The following is a 26,913-nucleotide window of genomic DNA, read 5'->3' as shown; positions in this document are numbered from 1 at the left end:
AATTTTGTATGAGCAATCTGGGTGTTGTCTTTCATACTTGGTAAAAGGCTTTCTTGATTGAACTAACCCCACCTGCCAACTAGCCCCCCTCTCCCCTACCTAGTTATACCTAGTAAGTAGTTACCTAGTTTGGATATTTCGCTGTTTATACTTCCAAATTACACAAACAAGACAAATACCCCTACTAGCACAAGTCTTCCAAAAGGACGTCCATAGAACGTCCGGTCATCCAAACTAGGTCCGTCCGTTTTCCGGCAGCTGTGGACATCCTTCTAACAGACGATTTTGATCCTCTGTTTTTGATGTCCTAGTAGGAATATCCATCAGATGGTCAGCTTGTACCATACTTTGGACGTTTCACTAATCGTTCGTTGGAACGGCAATTGAACGCCCATTTACGTCCAGTTTTGTACGTTCATTTAACGACAAAACTGGAAGTCCAGTGGACATCCACGAGACATCCCTAGCCAAAACATTAATTTTTTCTATCAGTTGATAGAAAAAGACCAATTGTTAGCCTATCAAACTGTGCTAACAGGTTAGTTTCTATAGTTTTATATGTTTTTATTTAGTTTTAAGAAAATAAATAATAAAATAATAAAATAAAGTTAAAAAAAATTGAAATTATTGTTTTATGTTGTTGTTTCCGGGTATTGCATAATTATTCCATACCCATAATGGAGTTGCATCAGTATTTTATATTGGTGGAATGGCTTCGTCAAGTCAATACATAACATAATCAACGTATCGAATAAGTAAAATGGGCTAGTTGATAGAGCGGGAGATCGGAATGCTTGACGGCCAGGGTTCGATGCGAGAACGGATCGAATCTTTTTTCGCTCAGTTTTATTTTCTTTCTTTCATCATCATCATCATCATCATTTTCATCATCCATTTGACGTTCGTTTTCGGACGCCAAATGGAGTACCAGTTTGGACGTCCATTGGAGAGGACATTTCGACGTCCAAAGCAATGAAAAATGACGTCCGGCTTGGATGTCCAGCCCCAAACGAAGCGGACGACTTTGAAGCGTCCTATGGACGTACGTGTGATAGTAGGGACAACAAGTTGCAACAGCATTTATTCCAATTTTTTCTTTTTATTAGAATTTCTGTCTCGCTAAGATCAATGTTAAGATAGAAGGGACTAAAAGCGATAAGAACAGAAATAGAAAATTAGAGACTGAAAATTCAAAAGTCAACGTTTTTGTTGAATCGGCAAAGTGTTTGCGATTATAATAAGATGGAGGAGATATCGTTTTTTTGGAAACCATCAGAGTTAAAGAATACTGGTAGCACAAAGCCATTTTAACTCCTCTCAGATATTTTCTCTGGAGCTGAAGCCAAGTTTGCGAATCGATATTGAAAATAGGAGCTAAGATATCGATCTCGCCACTTGCCATTCCTTCACTTTTCCCTCCATTCCACAACCCCTCCTATTCACCACTTCCTAACACACCCGCCGTGGCGCTTATAGCTAAGGAGCAGGGCAGGGAAGCAGGCTTCACTCCCAGAGAAAAAAGGAATGGAAGGGCTCGCCATATGAGTGGTGCTACCAGTATTCTATAGAGTGGTTCGAGGTTGCCATCTTGGATGGGTTTTAACCCAGTTTTGTGCAACCTCAAACAAAAAAGCATTGACGTTGCCCATAAGAAAAGGGTACGAAAGGAAGGACAGTCAAGGAAGGGATGAATAGAAGGGGGAAGAAAGGGGTCGGTCCCTCTTTTTTCACTCTCCCTTTGTCTTTCCATTCGTACACTTTCTTATGGACAATAGAGTTCACTGTCGCTATCAGTATCGCTATCAGTATCGCATTTGCTGTCCTGAGGCCCAGCTTTTTTCCCATTTTTCTCCGTCTTTTTGAAATTTTTAGGGTTTGAAGTGAGTTTTCTGTCTTAACATGTTTAGTATCTTCTCCAAAGTCTTTGTCATCAACTCAATTTAAAAAAAAAGTTAACATTAGTTTATTTTCAATAATAATCCTTAAAGGTTAACTTACCTCCAAACTTACTTAGTCACTTACTTACTTCTCCGTTATGGGTTACTTTAAACGGTGACTAGAGCGATTATAGGGCCTTCTTGCTTTCATAAGCGACCGTTCCATAGGCAGTTTCGCTGGCATCACAGAAAATGTAAAGTTTGCTAGTCTTCTTTTTGTCTATCTGCGTCCATCGGGGAATTTTTATCTGGTAGAGATGAGTTCGGAAATGAATTTCTCCTAAATCTCGATCAATTCTGATTTCACGAGCTGGTCCAATTTGGTATCGTCTAACCATTGGTTTTCATGGATTGTTTTCCTTTTAGCATTGTTAGGTTCATGATCATGAGAACCAATGGGCCGTACGTAGTTAGTGCCACGCTAAAATGACAGACGTTTTGTCAACCCGTCCTTGATGTCTCGCTTATGATGCAATCTGGACTGAAGGAGAACTCGCCCGTCTGTGGATTCCGAAGGATACCCAACACTTTCTTGTCGGTGTACTGGAATATTTTGTCGATTCCAAGATTCGGAGGTTCCAATGAGAACCCAAACCCCTGTAGGATATCTTAAGTTAAACCATTTCAATATGGGTTGGGGATATCTCTCGAGAGAAAAGCATAGCTTTTTTCTTTTGTTTAAACATCCCAGTCCGAGCCCCAGTCTGAGTAAGAATCAGACGAGTTACATGACGAAAATCAATCCGAAAGGTCGCCCAAATTGTTGTCTGCATCTACTGCTACTGATCATTCCTTTTCCATCTTTCTCATTCTTTTCTTATCTTTCATTCTCTGTTATGATTTCTTTCGTTTCTTCACTTCATTTTCATCTTCTTCGTTGTCTCCATCACTCCCTGAAAATTATTTTGCTGATTGCAATATTTTTAACTGTTTTACTTAGGTTTAATGTTCATACCCTAAAATTCTTCAATATCATCAGCATCATTCAACTCCTTTCGATGTTCCGAAGGATCAGAAGTATCTACTACAAATAACAAACCAAAGGTTCAAATTTATGCTCTGCAAATAGAAAAGTTCAGGTATGTAAAATTGAAATATTCAATCTACTATCTTCAGACTGTATGTTGACAATTTGCACTCTTCATATTCGTGAACATCTTCATCCCTTTATTCTTGTTATCAGAACCTTTAAGTAATTTCATTTTTATACTCGAAATTTCTTTGAAATTGTTACTTACTTACTACATTGTGTTGCTCATAATATGGGCTCCATATGAAGTGGTCGGATTCGCATCTTGGTAAAGTCACACATGAAATCCCACTCCAAATCAGACGTGCTGCATGACTCAGAGAAATTATTTTTAAATCATCGTTATCAGATTCGGCTGTTTTATCTACTTTTTTATTTCTTTATTTTTTTTATTTTTTTTAAATCAAACGAGAGAAAGTCAGGGAATAAAGTTATTTATGTCAACCAACACTTCGTCATCGGTTATTTTTTTAAGGTATTATACAACTTCTGTTTACCTTCGATACTTTCAATGTTAGATTCAGTGTCCAGTTCTGCAACGGAGATGTTTTCTTTAGAGGTACTTGAATCAGAATAATGATCAGAACTTTTGTCATTATAATCATAGTCAACCGACACTTCGTTATCTTCCAAAATTATGTATTCGTAAGCTACCAATTAGATTAGGTAAAATCTTATAAACGTTGTTAACATAATTAGTATTTTCTTTTTCACTTACCAGGACATGGTGTATCATGGTGAACATTATAGCGATTGAAAAAATGCGTAGTTTTTTAGGTAGAGTTTGTAATAGGAGCTATTCACATCGCGGTTTCGCGTGTCAATTGTTTCGATGTCCGCCATTTTGTGCCATTGTTTTGGTTGTCTGTATTGTATTGACAGCTTCTTCAAGAAATAGAAGAAGAAGGAGAAGAGTGATTGTGAAATTTTTTGCTATGACAGCTTCCGAATAAGTGGTATAAAACCGCAAAAGCTTTCTTGTTAATTGATTAGTATACAAGTAGTTCAAATCTAAGCAATACCGGAGACATCAAAATCACTTGCGGTCGATGACGTGCTTGACAGAGCCACATTTGACACGCTCGGCTGAGTCAAAATGGGTAGCTAGTACGTTGTTCTTTTTCTGAAGCAAGGTGTACGTATATATGACGACTTCTAGTGACTACGAGCGATGCGGAACGATTAGTCAACCGCTCTAATGAACTAGAAAAACCACAGTAAAATGGAGACGGCCCTGAAGAAATGAACTTTGCCACAAGGCTGAGGGAAACAACTCAAAAAGCATCTGAGCTGTCACGAGACCCCGAGCGTGAGTCTCAGACAGATATTAACTGTGACATGATGTACGGCAAAATATATTAAAAAAACTGGAATGACCCAAAAAAGTGATTGTCTATCTACGCATTCTCCCGACTAATTAATTAATCTCCGAAAAATTAATTGGTTCCTAGAGCTCGCTAATTGTAATTTATTGTCCAGTCTGTTCATCATCTATATGCTACGCCAATCACCAGTGAATGATTTACGCAATAACTCATAGGCCATGGCCCATGGCCATGGAAAAATGATTTTATGCAAGGCGATACTTCGGAAAAACTAGCATGTCGTTTGGTTATACCGGGGTAAACTTAAACATCATAAACAAATTAAAGGTACATTTGCAAAATGAGTAAATAGAAATAAAAAAATCGAAATAATTTTATAACTATCACAGTATTTTAGATCCACAGCGTTTGGCGCTTCCAAGAACCTATTCTCGGCCATAGAAAAATTCTTACGGGTGACGATTTAGAAAGAGGAAAGGTTCAGCTGACTGAAGAAAATATATTCTTCGTCAATGTTGAAATTAACATGGTTGTGGTCGAAGAAAATAGGGTACAAATTGACATTGGGTCAAGTTTGACATATATTTTGCATTGTAAATTATAAAAATTAAAAAATAAAACAATTGGGCTCACTTACTTGCTTGCCGTATACGTTTTATCGTGTCATTTAATTACCGCCTCCACCGCCGTGTAAAAGTTGTAAGGCTCGTTCCAGCCTTACTTTACTTGTACAAAATGGAGACGCAACGACTTGTAAGAGGATGACGTTTTGTATTTGAATACACAAGTTTTAACATCAGATACACGAATACGACTTATTCAATGTTAGAATAATAAGAGAGAAAGAGTTTACCAGCGTGAAGGCCTGCTCGGGGAAGACTGGTTATACAAGGGAAACAAGGGGGCTTTTATACTGGTCAAGGCGGAAGTCAGCGTCGTAGATTGATCTCGTTATTGCTGTTATTGCCGTGTTGGGATTGATACTCTGGCTGATGTCGATATCACGGTGTTGGGACTGGATACCTCCCGTGTGTCGACATCAGGGTGTCGGCAATGGATACTTCCCGTGAGTCAGCCTTACGGTGTCGGGACTTGATACTTCCCGTGAGTCAACCTCACGGTGTCGGGACTTGATACTTCCCGTGAGTCAACCTCCCGGTGTCCGTGAGCGGATCCTATCTGCTCAACGGACTCGTTTGCGCATACGCCTTTTGAATTGCGCGCTTATGGCTGTTGGTGCTATAGATGCGCCGCTTGTTTGCTGGTTACGGGTGCCCTCCCGTGGCTGGGTTCGGGTACTACTCTCTACCAGAGCGGTGAGTTAACCCGATCCTTACACACTCCCCCCTTTAAATTTGCACTCCTAGGCAAATAAAATATTAAGCTAAGCTAAGGATCGGTTAATAGAATGCATTGAAAGAAACATTTAAACAGGTAATGTACGATAATTTCACAGCTGAAAGCAAATCTTTTTAAAAATAAATTAGTGAAGTTTGTTTATGCTAAATTATATTTTATTGGTTAATTTATTCCGTAGATAATAGTGGAACAAACGGATAACGTATAAATGTCCTACTCAGAAACGTCTGCGTCGCCAGAACGAACAGACAACTGTATGGTAACCCCTCCTTCAGGTGAAAGGACCAATTTGGATCTCACCAATTATTTGTATCCACCCCGAAAAACTCCTGCAACAGTGACATTAAACGAAATTATATAATATTTTTGTCAAACTAAAAATGTAATTATGGTCTACCTGAAAACAGGACAAAGTGGGCACTTTTCCCTTCTGTTACTTTGTCCAACCATTCACAAGGCTGCAAGCAAAGGAAAGATTTGATGTTACAAACTGCTTCATCCAGGGTACGAATAGCAGACAACGAAAAGGTCTCTTGCAACTCATTCATACAACCCATCTCCTCCCTATGCAGTGCCAAATGAGGCTTTAGCCGATCGTTGAATGTGGTCGGATACTCAAATCACAACATCTTCAAGCTAAAGAAGTCGGAGGATCAGTGGAGGTGCCGAAATAATTTTGATGATATTCAATTGCTTACCACATAGTCATCCTCATAGCCGTCATCTGAATCAGGTAGACCCGTAGTCGAGTCACAATTCTTGGCGGTAAATTTCAGCTTAGCACTGCAAGTTTCTGCAAACATATTTAATAATTGAATGCTTTGCCATTGTTATATTTCTTTTAGTCTATCTTTTAGTCTGGAAGAGATAAAGCAACGTAGAAAGTTGACAGACCCAAGACACTGTACTCCAATTTTTGACACAGAATGGATAAGAGAACATCAAATCCTGCTGGTGCCTCAACAGCGACATTCAAGGTTTCCTGCAGCTTATCACTCAGAGTGTTTGCGCAGTCAAACTATTCAGGATAAAGAATATATTGTAAGCTACTTGAACAATTCAAACTAAAAAGCATCGTTGGAACTGAAAATCTACCTGCAAAACCATTCATGGTTTATTCTGCTGTCACAGATGTTCTTAGTGGACGCTGCACAACTATAAAAGGTCCAGAAATTTACAATGTCAAGAAATCTACTGTGTTTTTTTAAAAAATCACAGCATACTTATGCGAGTGTCATGGCGGCCACATCTATCAATAGACAAGATCATCACCTTAAAATATTCACTTCCAAACAAGAAGGCCAGCTTGTTTCGTATTTAAAGGAATGCTGCCTTTTCAATCATAGCCTCTCTACAAAAGAGACAAAGAAGCTAGCGTTGTCATATGCAATTGCAAATAATCTTAATATTCCTGAAAGTTGGAAAGAAAAAGAAGAGGCGTCAAAAGAGTGGCTGGGAGGTTTTTTAAAACGTAATCAGTCGTTGTCAACAAGGAAACCAGAAGCCACCAGTCAAAACCGCGCTGCTGGATGTAATGAGCCTGTTGTGCAAATATTCTACGAGAAATTAGACGAATTATGCGTCAAGCACAAATTTCCAGCACACAGGGATCGGAATTGAGATGAAACCGGAAACCATACAGTTATGCCACCGATAGAAGTCATAACACCAACAGGAAGGAAACAGGTAATGAATAAATAGATAATTAGTTGTTGAAAAGTTACTCTAACGTTAATTCTTTATTAGGTTCAGGAAACAGTTTCTGCGGAGAGAGGGTAAAATGTATAACTATGCTAGTATTTGTTAGTGCCAGTGGTTCTACGATTCCACCAATATTCGTCTTTCCTTGCAAGAAACCAAATCCCAATCTGTTACTAGGCACTGTCGTTTGATCGTTATTAGGATTATATCATGAATCTGGTTGGGTGACTGGGGGAAATTTTCCCGAAAGCTTAATTCATTTCCAATACCACGTGAAGGCCACAAAGAAGGATCCAGTATTACAGCTAATGGTAATTCATTCCAGTCGCCTTGAATTTCCATGTGTGAAATTTGCAAAAGAAAATGGGATTATCTTACTAACTTTCCCCGCACTGTTCAGACAAACTGCAACCTCTTGACGTTTCAGTGTATTTCCCATTCAATCGGGCATTGGGACACAGCCTAAATGAGTGATTACAAGCTAATCCTGGTCAACACATTGGAATAAAAGATATTGCCGCTCTTTCACAAGTTCCATTTGGCACCAAAATTGTTGCCGAAAACATCATTGCAGGATTTAAAAAATCATGGAATTTGGCCGTTTAATAGAAATGGAATTACTTCGTCTCAATTCACTCCTAGTCGAGTAACGGATAGACCAGGTAGTTAAATAATGCATTTTGTATTTGACGCTTAGTGTTTCTTAGCATTCCTCAATATTTTGTTTCGTTTCTTAGATCCAACTCAGCCTACAACCACCACTAAAGACGTCACCGATGAGGCTTCCGCTGGTTCAGCAATTGAGATAAACAACGTAAATTCCACAAACGGTATGATAAAGACAACAGTAATCATAAACTTCACCGATTTCAATTCCATTTGATCATTAAACATTTTTTAAGGTGATGATGTGAGATTCTGGAGAATATTCGACCGTTTTCCAAGGTAATACCATCCAAGGGTTCACGCAGGGCGTCTGGTAAATTAGGAAGTATCGTATCCTGCATGGAAACTTGGACAGCTTTTGGGGTTCTACGCAGGATACTCGTAAGAACCACCTAGCGGCTGTCCCAGTTTTTATGCAAGATACTGTACACGGATCTTGATAGATTTACCAGAAATCAGAAAGATTGAAGAAGATTACATGAAGAAAAAAGATAAGGAGAACAAGAAAGATGCAGTTAAACGTCGTTTACTTCCATTGAAGGAAGTAACCCAACACCCAAGTAACATTCCTGCTACACGCCCTTACAGTTAAACGCAGGATCCAACGGGAAAACAAGAACAAAGAGGATAAGGCAGACAAAGAAAACATCCAAGAGCATTCTGTTACCGAGGAAGAACCACTTCGACTCGTTCAAGATTCGGTCGTGTTATAAAGTATTCAAGCCTAACCTGAAACACAATGTGTGAACAATTTTGAAACACAACGTGTGAACAATTTTGAAACACGAGTAATATATTCATTCATTTATTTATTTCAATAAAGAATTATCAATACAGAATCATTCAAATGAACATTTTTTCTTATTTATATAAAAAAAAATAAAAAAAATTCAAAAATGGAATAAGAAATAGAATAAAATATATGTTCATAGAAGAAACACCAGCCAATTAAAAGGGCTTTAGGGTCATTTGAGTGCATGGCTCGCCAATAATTTGTGCGCAGAGAGCTCCAACGGTGGTACTTGTAACAAATGATTTCTCTCCTTCTCTGAAGCAAATCAAAACGGCAGGCAAGGGGTTCTAAAACGCAGAGACACTGGTGACAAAATCGTTCAAACATCTTCCGTGCGGTTTTGCGGCAGCATCAAACACAAGACGTAAATCCAGCCGCCCGGCCTTTCGGCACTCCAAAGAGCGGAAGGAAATACTTGCTTGGGCTTCACTGAATTTCTTCTGGCGTGAGCTGTCTGGCATATTTTTGCCAGACAGGCATATCAGGGATTTCAGGAGTTACGTCATCGATCCACAATACGGGCGCCGCATATCCTACACTTAGTTTTTTCCGTTTCCGTCTCCAACTTTGTCACCACTCTCTGGTGTTCAGCCGAAATACACTCCGACTTGAATTCAGTGCCGAACGACTCTGTGTCACAGAATCGTCGGATCTGCTCGGCTAGTATAAAAGTACAATAAGCTGACGCCTACACGTGTTGATCGATCCTAACAATATCGGTTCCGTTATGGTTGCCACTGCTCCCTGCAGCTTCCATTCAAGCCAAGTCTTTGAGGCGGTCGGTTTGTCATCTCTGCCGTATCGAGACTCGCTCGCGGTGATTAGGGATGCATGGTCCAAACCGACGGTCGAGACCACCTTGCATAAACTCTTGAAAATAAAATGTTTTCTACCTTTTGATGTTCTTGTTTAATTACAAAGCTGTTGACACAGTGAGTGATGAATACACTGTAGACTATCAATTATACTGTCATGATCTAATTTATTGTAACAAAAGAAAAGGCAACACAGCAGAACCAAAACACTGACGTTTGCAAGGGTAATAAAATGACAAAATCTGTATTAATCATTCCGTGTTACGATTATACCCGAAAAATAACTTATATACTTAATAATAGTTTTGTCGTGCTTACGCAGGTGATTCCAGAGTTGGAACAGTCAGAATAATGAATTCATAAATGAGATTACGACCCAATTGAAACTTAAATGGAACAAAAAATTTATGTACAACAGATGGCAATTCTAACCAATTTGTCACTCTTCCATGGCCTGGTTAATGGAAGCTCTTCCTTCCAGTCCGGCATCCGAAGATGATCCAGGCTGTACGACGGCAATCTCGTTAGAAATCTCCGATGCACCCGGAAACGGCAAAGTTGTTTGCTGTTCAACATCTTGTCGTAGAGCGTGCTGACTAAAACTCCTGCTGTAATTCACAAAATATAATTTAATTGATCACTTCCAAATGAATATAGGTTAAGTGCTGAAATTTTGGTGAGGGATCAAGGTAATTACGGTGTCATCTCTGCCATATCGAGACTCGCTCGCAGTGATTAGGGATGCATGGTCCAAACCGATCAAGATGTCCACACGGCCACTGCAGTCTCGCATCGGCGGCAAGTAGACCATGTGACTCCATCACCCTTCTCCCACTCCATCACTGCTACTGGTTTAGTGATGGATGGATGGATTATTGCGAATCCGATGGACCAAATTTTGTGAATATAATTCAATAATCGCTATGTGCCTCACCCAGCACATAGCGTAGAGAGGCGCATAGCCGCCATGACCATAGCTATGGTTTTTAAGTAGCTCGTTGGACTATATAATCCTATTCTCCACCCAGATTTGTTGTATTTTACGTAACTTAAACTTTTAAACCTCCTTGTTAGTTTTTTTGCTCTCTTCGTTTATGATAACTAATAGTGGTTCGAAATGCACGCAATGCGTCCACCTGAATTTGTTACGCGATGTAGGTAAATTTTCTCCAGAATAAGAGGTTTACCTGCGCTCTTTTCACATCCTCAAAAAATTTTCGTGTTTAGCCGTCCATATGTTAGGATTCCGAGAACTGAGAGCAGACACAACGGCCACTCTACCGCATTGTCGGAGGGGGACAAGCCAACCAGCTGCTCAACAAGTCTCATAAAGAAGTGCAAATCAGTTATATTTTCCAGGTCAACCCAAACCGGAATCCAGGAAAGGAATGGCCTCTTTTAAAAAGATATAAGTATAGTGAGAAATCTATTGGCATAACCGCAATCGCAATTGATTGAAAAATAAAACTTTGACAATATCGATGTGAAATCAATAGAAATGAATTGACCAGTTCTGCAGTACTTGGCAAAAAGAAGTTATTTATGCAAGATGTAAGCACACAAACATTAAATTATTCATGAAACAGTTAAATATGAAATATTTAAATTTGCTATTTTTTTAATTTGATGTGGTTTTATTTTTTCGAAATGCAAAATGTAATGCAGACAGTTGTGTCTAACTTGTATATACCCAGCTAGCATGTCTTTATTGGAAAAATATTTTTTTCCGACAATATTCTTCAATCGATAACCCACATATTGGTATAATATTATATTATTACTTTGTTGCGACAAGATGGCTGTTAAATTTTTTTGTTATATTCCCAATAAATGACTATTATCAAAGATGAATAAATTAATATAATTTTTTTTTTATTTTCCCAATAACGGATCATTAAATAAGGAATACATCGTTTTCTATGAAAAAGCAATAGTCTTTTACATTTACCACACGTTCAAAATTCCAAATGATTGATTAGCTGCTGCCTTTTTTGCCGAGAGTGGGTTTGAACCATCATCTTTTGAGTCATCAATCCAATGCTTTAACCACTACACCAGCAACCAACCTAGCCTCCACATCTTGAGACAAACCTTTGTCTTAGTTAGGGGTCACCCATTCAGACAAAGGGTTTTCTCAAGATTAGTTTTATTTGTTTTCATTTTTTGTTTTTTTAATCTTTGAACTGATATTTTTCTTCGGAATTATAGAATTTTTTCACACCCTTTTTACGTCTTCTTTTATGTATCCACTTCCGAAAATGCTTCTTGAGACAAAGCTTTGTCTCAAGATTTTAAATGTGTTATTTTACCGAGCCAATTCATTTAAAGCTCTAGTGTTAATAAATAGAGTAGTTGGACATCCTGCGTTGCGCATTCTCCGCAAATGCGAAAATGAAATTTATGTCTTTGCTGGTCTGTGTCGCCTACAGCGTCTTATGGAGAAACAAACTTCTTTTCGTTGAAAAAGTTGTTTTCTTACCTGTAACTTTGATTTTTCCCCTTTTCTTCCTAACAGTGAGTACTTTATTCATTTCTCTATTAACTAATTTTTATTTCTATCCCCAATTCCAACTGGTTAATTTTTAATTAATTTCTGTATGTGACTGATTTTTTTTTTTTCTTGAAGCAGAAGAATTTCGTTTTTTGCGTGGTCGATTCTGTAAGCTATAGATTGAAATAATTCAGGTATGACAGATGATTTAAAATGAAACCAATTCCTACTATTCGTTTAGATTTGTAATATATTGCTGTTTATATCTTGAGAATATCCATTGTCTCTCATGTTAATTTTTCTTGAGAAACTGCTTTGTCTTCAAATTTAATTTTTTTTAATTCGGTAACATTTTGATTTGAAACGATTAAATATCATAAATTGCTTTATTATTTTTATTATTCGTTGAAATTTTTACCCTTTGCCTTTAAACATAATTGATTTTTTTTTGTTAAAGGGAGATAAGTGGTTATAGTAAGCGAAATAAGAACCAAGAAATATATTTTTTTTCAAATTGAAAAACATGGTTGTAAAATAGTTCGCAAATAGAATTTCAGACTTTTAGAATTACATTATACTTTCACCCTATCCATATAGTACAGTCACTTTTATCCAAAAAAGGGATTCTACCCAAAGCAAATTGTTAAAAGCGATTTTTTTAATGAGCATTATTTATATCAACGTTTTCTTTCTCTGTGTAAAAGCTACCCAAGAAAAAATAAAGGGATCATAATAAAAAATCTGATTAAAAATTAACTTTTTGGTTTATGGTGTCTTTCTATTTTAAATTTTAAAAATACAGGGTTAAAGAGAATTAAAAGATTAAGTTAAGTTTCAATTTTGGTTCAATTTCAATGTAATTTAGTATTTTAAAAAATGAAAATCTATTGAAAAATCGGTGAGCCGTCGAAAATTTCTTTGCGCGTTTTAACATGGCGCTTATGGGGAAACGACAGTTTTAAAATCTCTCCCATTTGTAACCTAAACGACCTAAAATTACAAACTTAGTCTCGTTTTATTCATTGTTTCTTCTACTTCAAGTTTCTATTAGTTTTTTGAAGGCGAGACCGATATTTCTTTAAGTTATTCGTGTTTTTAGAGACCCCCCCCCCCAATCGTCATTTTCAGTTTTAGTAATCAACACACCCGCTGGGGGGGGGGGGGGAATTCTTGTCATAGCCGCTGCAACTTTTGCAACAAGAAGCCCCCAGCGGGTTTGTTGATTACAAAAACTGAAAATTTAAAATTTTCAATAGAAAGACACCATAAACCAAAAAGTTAATTTTTAAACAGATTTTTTATTATAATCCCTTTATTTTTTCTTGGGCGGGTTTTACACAGAGTAATAAAACGTTGATATTAATAATGCTCATTAAAAAATCGCTTTTAAAAATTTGTGTTGGGTGAAAATGCTAAAATGACTGTACTAATAGGCTACTCATTTAAGTAGGCTATGAACCTATCCTATACGTCTAAGAGGTACTGCGCCATCTTATGAGATGTTAGGAAGTGAGTTTAACACTTTGAATCTTTTATAAAATGAAACGAGATAGAACCCCTACCTAGAAACAAAATTTATGCAGGTTTTTATTTTGTAAATATCGAAATACTGTTAAAAAGTAAATAAAAAATAATTATAGAAATACTAAATCCATTGTTTTTCCTATCTCGTTTATTTACATTGTCACTGTATGGTGCCACCTAACGGACATATTCAAAGTGGAATATTCCTATGAATATCCTTTAATTGATTTCTGTCATTTCGAAACACATTTGATTGAATTTGTTATCTAAACATTATGGATAAAAAATGTGAAACTTCAAATTCAAGTGATGAACCTTGCGAGGAAATAGATGTTAATTTTTCCAGGTCTAAGAAGGGAAAACGTAAATATACAAGAGAATCTTTAGCTGACAGACAAGTTGTTGAAAAACAAAAAAACAATCGAAAAAAAACAAAAAGGAATATTAACAGCAAGGTTGGTGGGAAAACATTTAACTATACTGGTAGGAAACGTGAAAAAAAAGAAAAATGTTCAAATAATAAAATTGGTAACGTTAATTGCCATGAAATGGTTTCTGCCACAACCTCTCAAATTCACCAACAACTCACAGATACTTCTCCTCTATTTGGTATGTAATTCTAATAAATGTGTCTCCTCCAAACATAGTGGTCTCTTAATATTTACGTTATAATTTATTTTTTGTTTCAGAAGAGTTAGATGAAGTTCACCAAAAACTGATTGAAAATTTAAAAGAAGACTTTAGAGCTGCTTCAAGAAACCAGTTCGTAAGGAAAACTTGGCAAGAAAGGCAATGTGATCAGAGAAAAGAATGGGAAAATGTTCGAACTGACATTTTTGAAAGTTATGTCTCAAAGCAACCTTTCAGAAATACTTGTTGTAATGTATGTCAAAAAGTTTTGGAGTTAGCTGCTGTTCGATGCATGACCTGCAAAAATCACCTGTGCTGGGATTGTGATGATGTTTTGCATTGTCGACAACCATTTCACCATAGATATTTGGTCAATAAGGAAATTTTGCAGCCATTGAAACCTTGTGAGTTTTGGGACAAAGATTGGAAATCTGTATTGAAAGGTGATGTATTTTTAAACCAAATGTATTTCATATTTTTCAACTTCATTTTTTTTTAGATATTTGTGTTCCTTGTTTTGTTCCAACTCAGTGTGTGAAATGTAGCGGCAAAGGAAATATGAAACTCATACCTAACCCTGACCCAAATCTTCAAATAGCAGTTGTTATGCATCAAGGTATTTGATGTTTTATTTTCTATGTATATATCTGGTCTAATGATAAAACATTTTACTTTCTTATTTAAAAAAGGCCGTTTTGATTTAAGAGCTGCAAGCTTCTTGTGCAAGGATTGCAGAGAGATAACAGACGCTGACAAAAACGACTATATTTTTTCTGGATTTTGGCCTGCACGTGCCACAACATCTATCAGTTATCTGTTTTGCGAAGAATTATTTGCTATGTGGTATCATCTGAGGCATAAATCCCCTTTGAATTCTGAAAAAATGTTTATCAATACTATAGAAGAAATTTCAAAGGAATCTGGGAGAGTAAATTGTTTAGAATTTAAATAAGCTATATGATTCATAAAAAAGTAAATCATAATTTTTTTTGTTATTTAGAGTCCAATTGTGAATGACCCTTTGTTCTCAAGGGCCTTTAAGGAATGGGAGCTTTGTCGCTTAAATATCAAGGTGAAAATAAAGAATATGAGCACAGTGTCTTGTCCCCCTTGTGGGAAATCTCCCGTAATGGGCTCTTCAGACGGGAATGTCAAGTTGAAACGCCATGCCTCTGCTGGAAAGGTTCTAAATCCACAAAACGAAAGAGAAAGGTTTATTTTTAGTTAATTAAAGAATCCATTTATACAATTGATAACTTTAATTTGATATCTAGCATCCAAGAAGAAGCACTGAGGTTTGGTGACTTGGTAATTAAATCGGACAAGGACGTAGCAAATTTTCGAAACAGAATTTACACCAAAATAAAAAAAGTAATAATATTTAATTATTTAACACAGCTGATTAAAGGAATTTTTTTCTTCAGACACAAAAAAAGGAGATGTGCGGAGGCTCAGCTTTTAAAGCTGCGAAGGTGGATTCTTGTAAAAGGTCAAAATCCGATGAGACCGGTCTTCTTCTCAGTGTCTGCCGTCATGGAATAGGGCTGGGTGCAATCAACATGCACGAAGGGGAATCTATGACATACACTTTATTTCTCCAAAAACTTGTATTTGGATTGAACTGCAAATTTTTCTGCAATGATGTCATTTGCAGATACGAAAAATTTGTAAGAAAAGTGGCTATAGCTTTTCCGGAGTATCAGCAGATGACAAGTAAAATGAAAGGCATTTTACCCAGAATGCACGCCAAAGCTCATCATTGGCCGTGTCAGGTGATACCGTAATGTGTCAGTTACAGTTCAGTTACAGATTTATTCAATTTTTGAAGTTCTAGATTCTCTATAATCCCCACTGGCAGAAAGGAGCTGGTCTCACTGTTGGTGAGGAGCACGAGCAAGTTTTTTCTAAACTGTCTCTGTATGGTTATGTAACGAAGCATATGAGCAAAGCAAGTAAGTCATTCCCCATTACATTCCCATCCATTATTATTCTTCGTTGATTTACGATTGTATGTTCTTAGACCGGATGGATTTACTTTCTGCTGCAATTCTGTACTGGAACTGGGGTAAAATTGAAAGAATGCCTTCGATTCTCAGTAAACGATTAAAAAGGGTATAAATTTTTTAAAAAATGTGTATAACTATTTATAGGTAATTTTTTTTTTCGTAAAGGCTTCGAAGTGTGTAGCGGTATATAATGAAAAATTGACCTCTCTGTTGAACTCCAATCAGTGTAACATTGAAGATCTTCCAGAAATCTTAAAAGAATTGAAAACAAAAGCCCTGGCTAATCTTGGATCACGACAAAACAGAAAGACTCCTTTTAATAAGCTGAAACGAAACCTTGAGGGGCTTTTCATTCAAATGAAGAATGTCTCTATTTTTATCTCCACTCAAGCCGGTGACTTTACAGAAAATAATCTTACTTATAATTTTCCACAGTTAATTGTAAAATTACAATTAGAATCCTGCAAGACTCGTACGAAGTTCCGGGGAGTGTTAACTAAACTTAAAGGAAAAGCTGTGAAATTACTTTCACTAATTAATTCAAAATACAGAGCAATACATGGAATAATTTCGATGGATGACTTTGAGAAGGGCATTTTCCCCTGGGATGTCAACTCCGAAGATGATTCAGAGAATGAATCTTCAACTTGTAAGTTCTTTATTTTTTTTCTGCACTAGTGGTACGCAATGTTATCTAATTGTTCTTGGTAAACAGTGTCACTTAGTCAGAAGTATGAACTCGTTGATGCTTGGATGCTACTGCAAAGAGCCGAGGAGGAGATCACGCTCTGCAAAATGGAGATGAAAGAGTATATCTTGTACCTTGACTCAACTCGCTCCTCCTTGAATAGAAATCTCATTGACCAGAACGTTTCATGCGAGGAAACTAATGAGTTTATAGCTGGTAAAGCAATCTTGATGCGATGTGAAATCGCCAGATTAGATGTTAAGATTCAAGAGTCTCTGGAAACATTTCAGCTGTATTCAGAAGCCGACTTTATTCGTCTCACCCAATTTGAAGCAATTGAAGTTCATTCTGCAGGAGAGGTTGAAAGTGACCTCGAGTCTTACACTTCTGAGGAACCACATGACTTTGAAAGCTCGCTGACCGAAGATTCCGATGAATTGGATGAAGACACTGAAGAAGAAAGCCAGGAATCATTCGAGTTTACTGATAGCGAACAAAATTAAGCTACGTCAGATTGTAAAACACGGTTCCGAATAAAACAAAATGTATCACGTTAATAAGATGAATTCTATCGTTGGTGCGTTTTGTACTGAAAAGATATGTGATGTCAGAATATACCGTGCTAAAAATTAAAAAATTTCTTGCTCCGTCTTTAATATCATCACGGTTGAACATCAATGAGAGGTAATACAATAAAGCCGGTTGAACTAATGCGCCATAAGTGGAAAAGTAAGTGAAGTAATACATTACAAACCCTATATTATCAATCTGTTCATTAGGCTCATCATAATCAACTCCATATGTTGTAAGTTTGTGTCTGCCTTATGAGCTTTTTTTAAATTTATCATCAAACATTCGAATTTACCCCCAATCAAAATGGCCTTCAGCTGCTAGCAGCTGATTGGCCGTTAATCATTTACATTTTTTTATAATAAATACACCCTATAAAATTGATTATTATGCACCACTAGATGCACTGTTCTACGAGGATTCCAAAAATCATAATTTTAAAGAAAAATAACAACGATAAATGCCCAAACGAGCATGTCAAAGTTTCGTTGTTTTGACTCATCACCCCTCCCCCTAGATTTAGGCAAAAATTAAAAAATTAAATTGCGACTAAATTATTGGTCAAAACTTTAAAAATTTAATAGAAATGGATACGTCTAGCTGAGATCTATCGTTTGATGTAAAAATTGTGTGTAAAAAACTCATCACAAAAAAATTTCAGAACGAGTTCTACTTTTTGGTTTTTTTCAGTTAAGATGAATACTGCGCTGAACCGAAAAAACGAAAAAATAGAAACTTGTTCGAAAAATTTTTCTGTTTACTTTTTCCAATTCAATTTTTACACCAAACGATAGGTCTCAGCAAGACCTATCCATTTCTGTTAAATTTTTCAAGTTTTGATCAATAATTTAGACGCAATCAGAGTTTAAAATTTTGGCCCAAATCTGGGAGGAGGGGGGATGAGTCAAAACAACGAAACTTTGACATGCTCGTTTGGGCATTTATCGTTGTTATTTTTCTTTAAAATTATGATTTTTGGAATCCTCGTAGAACAGTGCATCTAGTGGTGCATAATAATCAATTTTATAGGGTGTTTTTATTATGAAAAAATGTAAATGATTAACGGCCAATCAGCTACTAGCAGCTGAAGGCCATTTTTGAATAGCGGGTAATTTGAATATCTGATGAGAAATTTAAAAAAAACAGGTCGAACGGGAGACACGCTCCTTAATTAAAGTGGATTTCATTATGATGAGCCTAATAAAAGATTGATGCTAGCATTGAATCATGCATTCATTAACTTTCTTATCCGCTTATGACGCATTAGCATTAGTTCCGATTAGTTCAACCACCTCAAAATTTGAAAATTGCCTGTATTGCAGTTCAAGTGTGACGCTTTCTTCTATTTTTAGGCCGTTTTTTCTAACATTATAGATAAACTAATTTACACAAAACGCGAGCATACATATGTAAAAGCCAGTTTATTATAAAGATTTCTAAAAGAACTTCTACTGGAGTTCTATTGACTTTGACATAAGCTGGCATATTTGAGATCAGCAACTTCCTTATCGAGATCGTCTTTTAATCGCTGTGAATTTTCTCGACAAACAAGAGCAGCTTCAAGTTCCTGGGCCTTTTCATCAAATTTGCCCTAAAGTTCGCGATTGCTTTCTTCGACAATGGCCAACTAAAATCAAAATGATAACTTAAGTGTTAGTTTCCTTTAAAATGTTTCTAAAAATACCTGTTCATTGCTATGAGAATGTAGCGACAAGTCTTTCAAGGCATTCACAGTTTCTTCAATCTTCTTTTTCTTACACTGGAGTTCAATAGCCTTTTCAGACAACTGAAACTTGAGATCAGCAATTTGTTTTTCCATATCAGATATTAATTGCTTGGCCAGCCAATATGTATTCTGCTCTACGAGTCTTCCTGTCAAGATCTCTATCATGTTCATTCTAAATCGACAACTGATTACAAAGATCCTCCATTTTGGTCGTTGTCTCCTCCAACATTTGTTGACATATGTCTAGGCCTACAACAAAAAATTAAATAAAATGGCGTCGTTTTGACTAACACGTATTTATACCGTCAGTTGCTGGATAAATTCTTGCGTTTCAGATCTTGAATGAATTGTTTTCTTGCTTTCTTCTTCCAGTTTCTTGTTCAATTCCTCCTTGAATCCTTGAATGACTTTGAAGAATGTTAAAAGCCCATTCACAAACAGTCTAGGAATGAGACGCCAAGTCAAAACCGAAAGCAAAATCATTTAGCATCTATTCAAAATCACGTTGTTAAAAACCATTAAACAATATGAAAACGCCATGTTGTAAATAGTCAAACAATTACCTGCTGTTCTGAGTTGTTATGATTACCTTTTCGGTCTACACGTCAAGTTTGCGTCTGCAATGCATCAAGTTTGCGCGAAATATTTTCAAAGAGTTTACTTGGGATCCGACAGATGTCTTCATTTTCCAAGCACCCCCCTCGGAATTTATTGAAGGATACTGAACTATGATATGAATAATAGATGTCGCGACCTCAAAGTAAACATGACAGTTTAACCGCCAATTCTGAAAATAAGTTTGATTCATTTAACGAATACAAAATCCCAAACACACTTTATTTTTTCCAATTATTAATGAGGGAATTAATAAGAGACAAATCCAACTTTTTTACAAGAACTATTGGCTGCATCATGGGGGTTGACGGCAAAAGTTGATCTTCTTGACGACTAACCTTTCCTTCTAATTGTGAATGTTCAGGTAGAGTTGTAGTCTTACCCTTTAGGAGCTCCTTTCTTTGTCGTTTGTCTGCAAAACCATTAAGAAAAAAGAAATGTAGATTGAATAATATTTGAAATATATATAAAAGAATTGACAGATAAATTATAGCCTTACACTTTTTGTTCATCATGGAAAGTCCTCTTACTTCCTCTACAGTCTCAATTCTTCTTTCTTGATCACTGTTTACTTCTTGTCCACTGTTTACTTCTTGACGACTATTTCCTTCTTCATCACTCTTGAATTCATTTCCTGATTCTGAATGTTCAGGTAGAGTTGTAGTCTTATCCTTTCGGAGCTCCTTCCTTAGTCGTTTGTCTGCAAAACCTTTAAGAAAAATGAAATATAGATTGAATAATATTTCAAATATATATAGAAGAATTGACAGATGCCTTACACTTTTTGTTCTTCGTGGAAAGTCTTCTTACTTCCTCTACAGTCTCAATTCTTCTTTCTTGATCACTCTTGAATTCATGTGCTGATTCTGAATCTGAATATTCAGGTAGAGTTGTAGTCTTATCCTTTCGGAGCTCCTTCCTTGGTCGTTTGTCTGCAAAACCTTTAAGAAAAAATAAATGTAGATGGAATAACATTTCACATATTTCAAATATATGTAGAAGAATTGACAGATAAATTATAGCCTTACACTTTTTTTTCGTCGTGGAAAGTCCTCTTACTTCCTCTACAGTCTCAATTCTTCTTTCTTGATCACTGTTTACTTCTTGTCCACTGTTTACTTCTTCACAACTATTTCCTTCTTCATCACTCTTGAATTCATTTCCTGATTCTGAATGTTCAGGTAGAGTTGTAGTTTTACCCTTTCGGAGCTCCTTCCTTAGTCGTTTGTCTGCAAAACATTTAAGAACAAAGGAATGTAGATTGAATAATATTTCAAATATATATAGAAGAATTGACAGATGCCTTACACTTTTTGTTCTTCGTGGAAAGTCTTCTTACTTCCTCTACAGTCTCAATTCTTCTTTCTTGATCACTCTTGAATTCATGTGCTGATTCTGAATCTGAATATTCAGGTAGAGTTGTAGTCTTATCCTTTCGGAGCTCCTTCCTTGGTCGTTTGTCTGCAAAACCTTTAAGAAAAAATAAATGTAGATGGAATAACATTTCACATATTTCAAATATATGTAGAAGAATTGACAGATAAATTATAGCCTTACACTTTTTTTTCGTCGTGGAAAGTCCTCTTACTTCCTCTACAGTCTCAATTCTTCTTTCTTGATCACTGTTTACTTCTTGACGACTATTTCCTTCTTGAACACTATTTTCTTCTTCATCACTCTTTAATTCATGTGCTGATTCTGAATCTGAATATTCAGGTAGAGTTGTAGTCTTATCCTTTCGGAGCTCCTTCCTTAGCTGTTTGTCTGCAAAACCTTTAAGAAAAAAGAAATGTAGATTGAATAATATTAAAAATATTTATAGAAGAATTGACAGATAAATTTAGCCTTACACTTTTTTTTCTTCGTGGAAAGTCCTCTTACTTCCTCTACAGTCTCCATTCTCCTTTCTATAAAGTGTCGACAAAATTATGATCAATAAATACTGAAATTTTAAAGACAAACTATATTTGTTACTCTGAATCTTATTGAAGTAACGTTTGAAGGATGAAATAAACAACAAGCCTTCACTACTTTCAGCAAACTTGATTCCTTCACCAACTTTCATTGTATAAAGTGATTGTTGTGATCCATTTGGGAAACGTATGTTTGCCAAAATACTGGCTCCAAATTGGGTTTCCATGTCCTCCATCTTTTTTAACAATGATGCTACTGCATGACTTTGACGCCTAGAGAGATTTCTTTGCTCTTTTTCACTCATACTACCCCAGTGCAAATCCCAATCAGCTGGAGGTCCACAAGACTTTTTCTTTGTAACATTCCCATACTTAATCTAAAGTTTCCAAAAAAAATTTCAATCTAAGTATCAGCCAACAGTTTGTAAATTCATACCTTTATCGCTGCCAATCTTTCTTTTTTTGCTTTGTCTTTTTTTTTTGACAAAACTCTTCCGAGAGTTTTCTTTTTCTTTTTAAGTCTCTTAACCATTTCACTTTGATCTAGTTCACAATGGTCATTCGATTCCATTGCAGATTACACTTAATAGTTGATCGAGAATTTTAGAAGAGAAATTGATTTTTGAGATCAGAAAATCAAGAACCGAAGTTATGATAAACAGCATCCAAACAAGTAATGGCGATTATCACATACGCAAATAGTGGAGTTGCGTAATTGCGAGTTGAAATAATATCGTCAAATTGAAGATAATAGCTTAATACTACATAAATATACAATAGTAAAAAATGTACGTATTATTCATAATAAAAAAGGAATGAAACAAAGAATTTTGAGATACAAGTTTCAAAAAAATTTTCAATACCATCTTTTCTGTATGTGACTGAACACTTGGGGCGCTACGGTCGTTCGAACAATCAACTGGGAAAGTCGGCGAACCTGGTAATCTGGAGTGTGTAGAACTGTACATCCGCCATTTCCGGATTTCCCCCGCTAAAAGCGTTCGTTCACCGTGTTCCGATAAATATTCAATTTAAATTTTTGTTTGGAAATTCGAACTGCTACGCAACGAAAATTACTGACAAAACCAAATAAAAATGTATAATGCCGTTTATTTATAAGCGTTATAAAGTAAGTAAGTTATTTATTTGCAGAAAAATTTAAAGTCGTTTGAAAATTGAGAAAAGTAATTATTCACATAGTATATCAACTTCAGAAAAACCGATGTCTCAAGATGCTGTAAGCACAATTGCAGTAATAAATATCACAATATAATTATATACACTTCCACACATATACTTTTTAAAGATTTTTTATAACAGACTACGAAAACCTCACATTCAATGCATACGTGAATATGTCAGAGCATCAACAATACACCACGGTATTTTACGACCAAACAAACTCATATATTTCAATCCATAATGAAACAAATAATTCTCTCAACAATTGAATGCAAGATACCAAAAATCAAATTGTTTTCGGTAATTTTTTACATGTAAAAACACCTGTTTTTCCAAGCTATAGAGTAGTTGGACATCCTGCGTTGCGCTTTCTCCGCAAATGCGAAAATCAAATTTTTGTCCAAGTTGGTCTGTGTCGCCTACAGCGTCTTATGGGAAAACTAACTTCTCCTCGGTAAAAAAATAGTTTTCTTATCTATGACTCTGATTTCCCACTTTTCTTCCAAACAGTGAATACATTATTCATTTCTTTATTACCTAACTTGTATTTCCATCCCCGATGCAATCACGTTCATTTTTAATTAATTTTGGTTTTTGACTGGTTTATTTGTTCGTCTTCTGTAGCAGACGTTTCTAGACGTTTCTAGACAGAATCGACCACGCAAAAAACGAAATTCTCCTGCTTCAAGAAAAAAAAAAAATCAGTCACATACAGAAATTAATTAAAAATTAACCAGTTGGAATTGGGGATAGAAATAAAAATTAGTTAATAGAGAAATGAATAAAGTACTCACTGTTAGGAAGAAAAGGGGAAAAATCAAAGTTACAGGTAAGAAAACAACTTTTTCAACGAAAAGAAGTTTGTTTCTCCATAAGACGCTGTAGGCGACACAGACCAGCAAAGACATAAATTTCATTTTCGCATTTGCGGAGAATGCGCAACGCAGGATGTCCAACTACTCTATTTATTAACACTAGAGCTTTAAATGAATTGGCTCGGTAAAATAACACATTTAAAATCTTGAGACAAAGCTTTGTCTCAAGAAGCATTTTCGGAAGTGGATACATAAAAGAAGACGTAAAAAGGGTGTGAAAAAATTCTATAATTCCGAAGAAAAATATCAGTTCAAAGATTAAAAAAACAAAAAATGAAAACAAATAAAACTAATCTTGAGAAAACCCTTTGTCTGAATGGGTGACCCCTAACTAAGACAAAGGTTTGTCTCAAGATGTGGAGGCTAGGTTGCCAGCAACGGAGATGATAATAAAGTCACGATGTGACCAGATGGATAGTGCATACTTACACATTGTCATGGTTATAGCCCAGCGTGAGCAAAATCGATTTAATTACATCAGTGTAGGAATTTATGATTATTGAGACTATTTGTTTCATAAGTCATTTGTTTGCTGAAAGTGGGTTTGAACCAACCTCCATAGAATTACCTATATAGATATATATTAATAGCAGTTTTAACATTTCATCTCCTTAACGTTTAAGATAAATTATATCACGTTAGCGTGAAGGTAGAGTTTTAATTTCGAAGTACGTAAGTTAGTTGTTCGAGACTTGTGCAAGATTTGGATTTTAAGACAATTGGATTGTTCATTTAGGCAATTGTATGCAAAACTAACGAATTGAATACGATATAAAACATTTAGGATTTTGAACGCATGTTAAATGTAAAAGACTATAGCTTTTTCATAAAAAAAGGATTTATTACTTTTTTAATGGTCCGTTATTGGGAAAATAACAAAAAGTAATATTGATTTATTCATCTTTCATAATAGTCATTCATTGGGAAAACAACAAAACAATTTAACAGCCACCTTGACGCAGCAAAGTAATAATCTAATATTATACCAATATGTGGGTTATCGACCGAAGAACATTCTCGGAAAACAATATTTAACATTACGGGACTAGACTTATCCCTTTTCTGGCCGTAGGGACATCCTTGGCGAGATCCTCTGGATCTGTCTATTGCCTGTCGGGACAAACCCCTATAGGGAATCACTTCTTAGCCCTTGTTTACGTGGCTTCTAGAAGTTAAAAACTTTTATTGCTTCAAGTCGAAAAACATTTGTAATATCGCTGTTGGTGTAGTGGTTACAGCATTCGATTGATGACTTAAGGTGTGATGGTTCAAACCCACATAAGACCAAAAACAAGAACTTGTCTAATAACAAGTTGAACAATTGTCCACGCTGTACTATATAACCATAAACACAATAACCAGATTTCCGTCAAAATTTTAAAAGTAGTAAACTGTTATTTCACCAATAAAAGTAAAATAAGTAAAACAAGTTGAAAAAATATTGTGAGCCAACAAATTTGGGTGCAAAAATATATTGGAAAAATATTTAAAACAATTATTTTACCAACATCTCAATTGTAGGAATATAATATTTTAGCAATATTTGGGAAATATACTCTGCTAGCTGGGTAACGTCGTAAGTGAACTTGAGGCTTAATGGCGATAGATTTAAAAAAGAAAGATTTGAAATAAAGAAAGAAATATTTTCAAATTTAATAACAATAATTTTGATGCTACATCACTCAAACAAGTTGTAGGCATTTAGAGCATTATAAGTGAAGTGACGAAACTAAAAAATTACTTTTAGAAGTTTTTTATTACAAGATATCATTTGGGTTTACATTCCACTCTTCATACAATGATGTACTCCGAAAGTATTGCAATTTTCAACTGCGATGTGAATTTTTGGAATTTGTTTTAGGGCCAAGAAACAACTGAAGTGTAATTGCAACAAATCCATCGTAATGGTTCACATATTTGTTGATGTAAGTAAGTAACTTTTTTACTGCACAAAAGCCACTTGCTCTAAAAGAATTTGGGTATTATACCATCTCTTTATTTTACGTATGACAAAATTTCATTTGGGGTGGAAACCACTTGAGAAATCCTTCTCAATTTAGAAGTGTGACAGGCAAGTTGCCTTGCCGAAACAACCGACATTTTTTCCTCCTGACTAAAGTTATCATTTCGAGGTGACTGCATGAGCATCTCAATTCCAATATTTCTTTAAAATTCGTCATCATGGTTTATTCTGGAATGTCACAGAAAACTTGAATATAAATGGTTGCTTGAATTTTTTAAGTTGTTCGTCTACCAAAAATTTTGAAATTAAGACTTTGGAAATTTTTGAAAAACCTTCACGGTGAAGAAAAACTTGTTGGTGCCAAATAGTTTCCACAATCTCTTTGCAGTTACAAATAAACCTTTAAAAAAAAGTAGGAACAATTCGAAGAACCAATTGCTGTTGCGTATAACTTTGAAAGGTAAGTTTTAACCAACCTGGTAACAGAACACATGTTTTTAATCGTCGTCACAATCATTAACATATGTTTTTTATTTGTAGAAAAGACACCACTTGCTAAAATATAAAATTCTTGTGATGATAATTTAGGCTCCGAGCATGGTGCTATACCAGATGATGTCGTATTGTTCTCAGAAAATGTGGGATTTAAACATCTAGGCCGTTGCTACATGAATGAAGAATGAGTGAATGCTGAATCACTGAGTATAACTATTTTCCAAGCGTTGATAAATCAATCTCACAATATAAATGGAATGAAATTTCCTCTGCAGAAAATTGTAGAAGAACTTGAATGGTGTGTAATTTCTAAAGAAAAACTTTTGCGTTCAGTACTAATACAATTATTTTCATATTAGGCAATTTAGCCCATTACGCAGAATATTGGAAATTCTGCAGTCTGAACATTTAGTTAGAAAGAAATCACTGCTAATTGCCGGTCCATATTGTTAACTTTGTGAATTGCAAGTCTCGGGACTTGATACGTACACTGATTGTCATAGAAGTACCATACCTTGCTAACAGTGATTCTCATAAAAATTTAACTTGGCCTGCTGTGGTGGAAAAGACACACAGGAAAGCTGTAATCTTAGCTTTCTTGTGTGCCAG

At 35.7% G+C, this 26,913-nt stretch overlaps 2 protein-coding genes and 3 long non-coding RNA genes across 17 annotated transcripts; 3 read left to right on the top strand and 2 right to left on the bottom strand.

Moving 5' to 3' along the window:
• Positions 1-1,821: 1,821 nt before the first annotated feature.
• On the bottom strand, positions 1,822-3,825 carry LOC124207085. Of its 2 annotated transcripts, XR_006879745.1 has the most exons (4): positions 3,686-3,825; positions 2,893-3,617; positions 1,999-2,830; positions 1,822-1,934 (listed from the first exon to the last, which is right to left on the bottom strand). It is a non-coding gene; the product is annotated as an uncharacterized LOC124207085 (long non-coding RNA). The 2 variants fall into 2 exon arrangements; XR_006879744.1 differs by having other exon boundaries at positions 1,999-3,617.
• On the top strand, positions 3,490-4,928 carry LOC124207083. Its single transcript, XR_006879741.1, has 3 exons — positions 3,490-3,612; positions 3,689-4,619; positions 4,682-4,928. It is a non-coding gene; the product is annotated as an uncharacterized LOC124207083 (long non-coding RNA).
• A 1,673-nt stretch (positions 4,929-6,601) lies between these two features.
• On the top strand, positions 6,602-8,870 carry LOC124207084. 2 transcript variants are annotated; one of them, XR_006879743.1, is made up of 5 exons: positions 6,602-7,337; positions 7,398-7,663; positions 7,753-8,014; positions 8,090-8,182; positions 8,255-8,870. It is a non-coding gene; the product is annotated as an uncharacterized LOC124207084 (long non-coding RNA). The 2 variants fall into 2 exon arrangements; XR_006879742.1 differs by having other exon boundaries at positions 7,398-8,014.
• A 4,654-nt stretch (positions 8,871-13,524) lies between these two features.
• LOC124207071 lies at positions 13,525-17,613 on the top strand. Of its 3 annotated transcripts, XM_046604336.1 has the most exons (13): positions 13,526-14,250; positions 14,331-14,714; positions 14,771-14,887; positions 14,961-15,199; positions 15,272-15,483; positions 15,546-15,642; positions 15,696-16,043; positions 16,106-16,223; positions 16,292-16,383; positions 16,443-16,671; positions 16,735-16,926; positions 16,993-17,181; positions 17,256-17,431. In XM_046604336.1, exons 1-13 carry the CDS (start codon positions 13,917-13,919, stop codon positions 17,294-17,296), a joined length of 2,592 nt encoding a protein of 863 aa, XP_046460292.1. In that variant the 5' UTR covers positions 13,526-13,916; the 3' UTR covers positions 17,297-17,431. The 3 variants fall into 3 exon arrangements, with proteins under 3 accessions (XP_046460291.1, XP_046460292.1, XP_046460290.1); XM_046604335.1 differs by having other exon boundaries at positions 13,525-14,250; positions 14,334-14,714; positions 16,993-17,613; XM_046604334.1 differs by having other exon boundaries at positions 16,993-17,613.
• Positions 17,614-18,939: 1,326 nt separating this feature from the next.
• LOC124207076 (trichohyalin-like) lies at positions 18,940-22,476 on the bottom strand. Of its 9 annotated transcripts, none has more exons than XM_046604361.1 (12): positions 22,226-22,476; positions 21,851-22,166; positions 21,727-21,783; positions 21,434-21,649; positions 21,185-21,346; positions 20,905-21,105; positions 20,656-20,817; positions 20,376-20,585; positions 19,825-20,288; positions 19,565-19,751; positions 19,220-19,510; positions 18,940-19,162 (listed from the first exon to the last, which is right to left on the bottom strand). In XM_046604361.1, the coding sequence occupies exons 1-9, from the start codon at positions 22,358-22,360 to the stop codon at positions 20,098-20,100; spliced, it is 1,650 nt and encodes a 549-aa protein (XP_046460317.1). In that variant the 5' UTR covers positions 22,361-22,476; the 3' UTR covers positions 18,940-19,162; positions 19,220-19,510; positions 19,565-19,751; positions 19,825-20,097. The 9 variants fall into 9 exon arrangements, with proteins under 9 accessions (XP_046460317.1, XP_046460318.1, XP_046460314.1 ...); XM_046604362.1 differs by having other exon boundaries at positions 20,376-20,576; positions 20,905-21,114; positions 22,226-22,470; XM_046604358.1 differs by having other exon boundaries at positions 20,905-21,114; positions 22,226-22,469.
• Positions 22,477-26,913: the final 4,437 nt, after the last annotated feature.

This window comes from Daphnia pulex, chromosome 11 (genome assembly GCF_021134715.1).
Source record: "Daphnia pulex isolate KAP4 chromosome 11, ASM2113471v1".
NCBI lineage: Eukaryota > Metazoa > Arthropoda > Branchiopoda > Diplostraca > Daphniidae > Daphnia > Daphnia pulex.
The sequence above is the reverse complement of the archived record's forward strand: the minus strand, read 5'-3'. Positions and strand labels throughout refer to the sequence as shown.

Coding starts and splice junctions, on each gene's coding strand:
- LOC124207071 (XM_046604334.1), top strand. CDS start 13,917: ATGGATAAAAAATGTGAAACTTCAAATTCAAGTGATGAACCTTGCGAG. Junction 15,643..15,695: donor TTTACACCAAAATAAAAAAA/GTAATAATATTT, acceptor TTTTTTCTTCAG/ACACAAAAAAAGGAGATGTG. Junction 16,044..16,105: donor CTCATCATTGGCCGTGTCAG/GTGATACCGTAA, acceptor TTGAAGTTCTAG/ATTCTCTATAATCCCCACTG.
- LOC124207076 (XM_046604358.1), bottom strand. CDS start 22,360: ATGGAATCGAATGACCATTGTGAACTAGATCAAAGTGAAATGGTTAAG. Junction 21,115..21,184: donor TTCCACGAAGAACAAAAAGT/GTAAGGCATCTG, acceptor TTGTTCTTAAAT/GTTTTGCAGACAAACGACTA. Junction 20,289..20,375: donor TTCCATGATGAACAAAAAGT/GTAAGGCTATAA, acceptor ATGGTTTTGCAG/ACAAACGACAAAGAAAGGAG.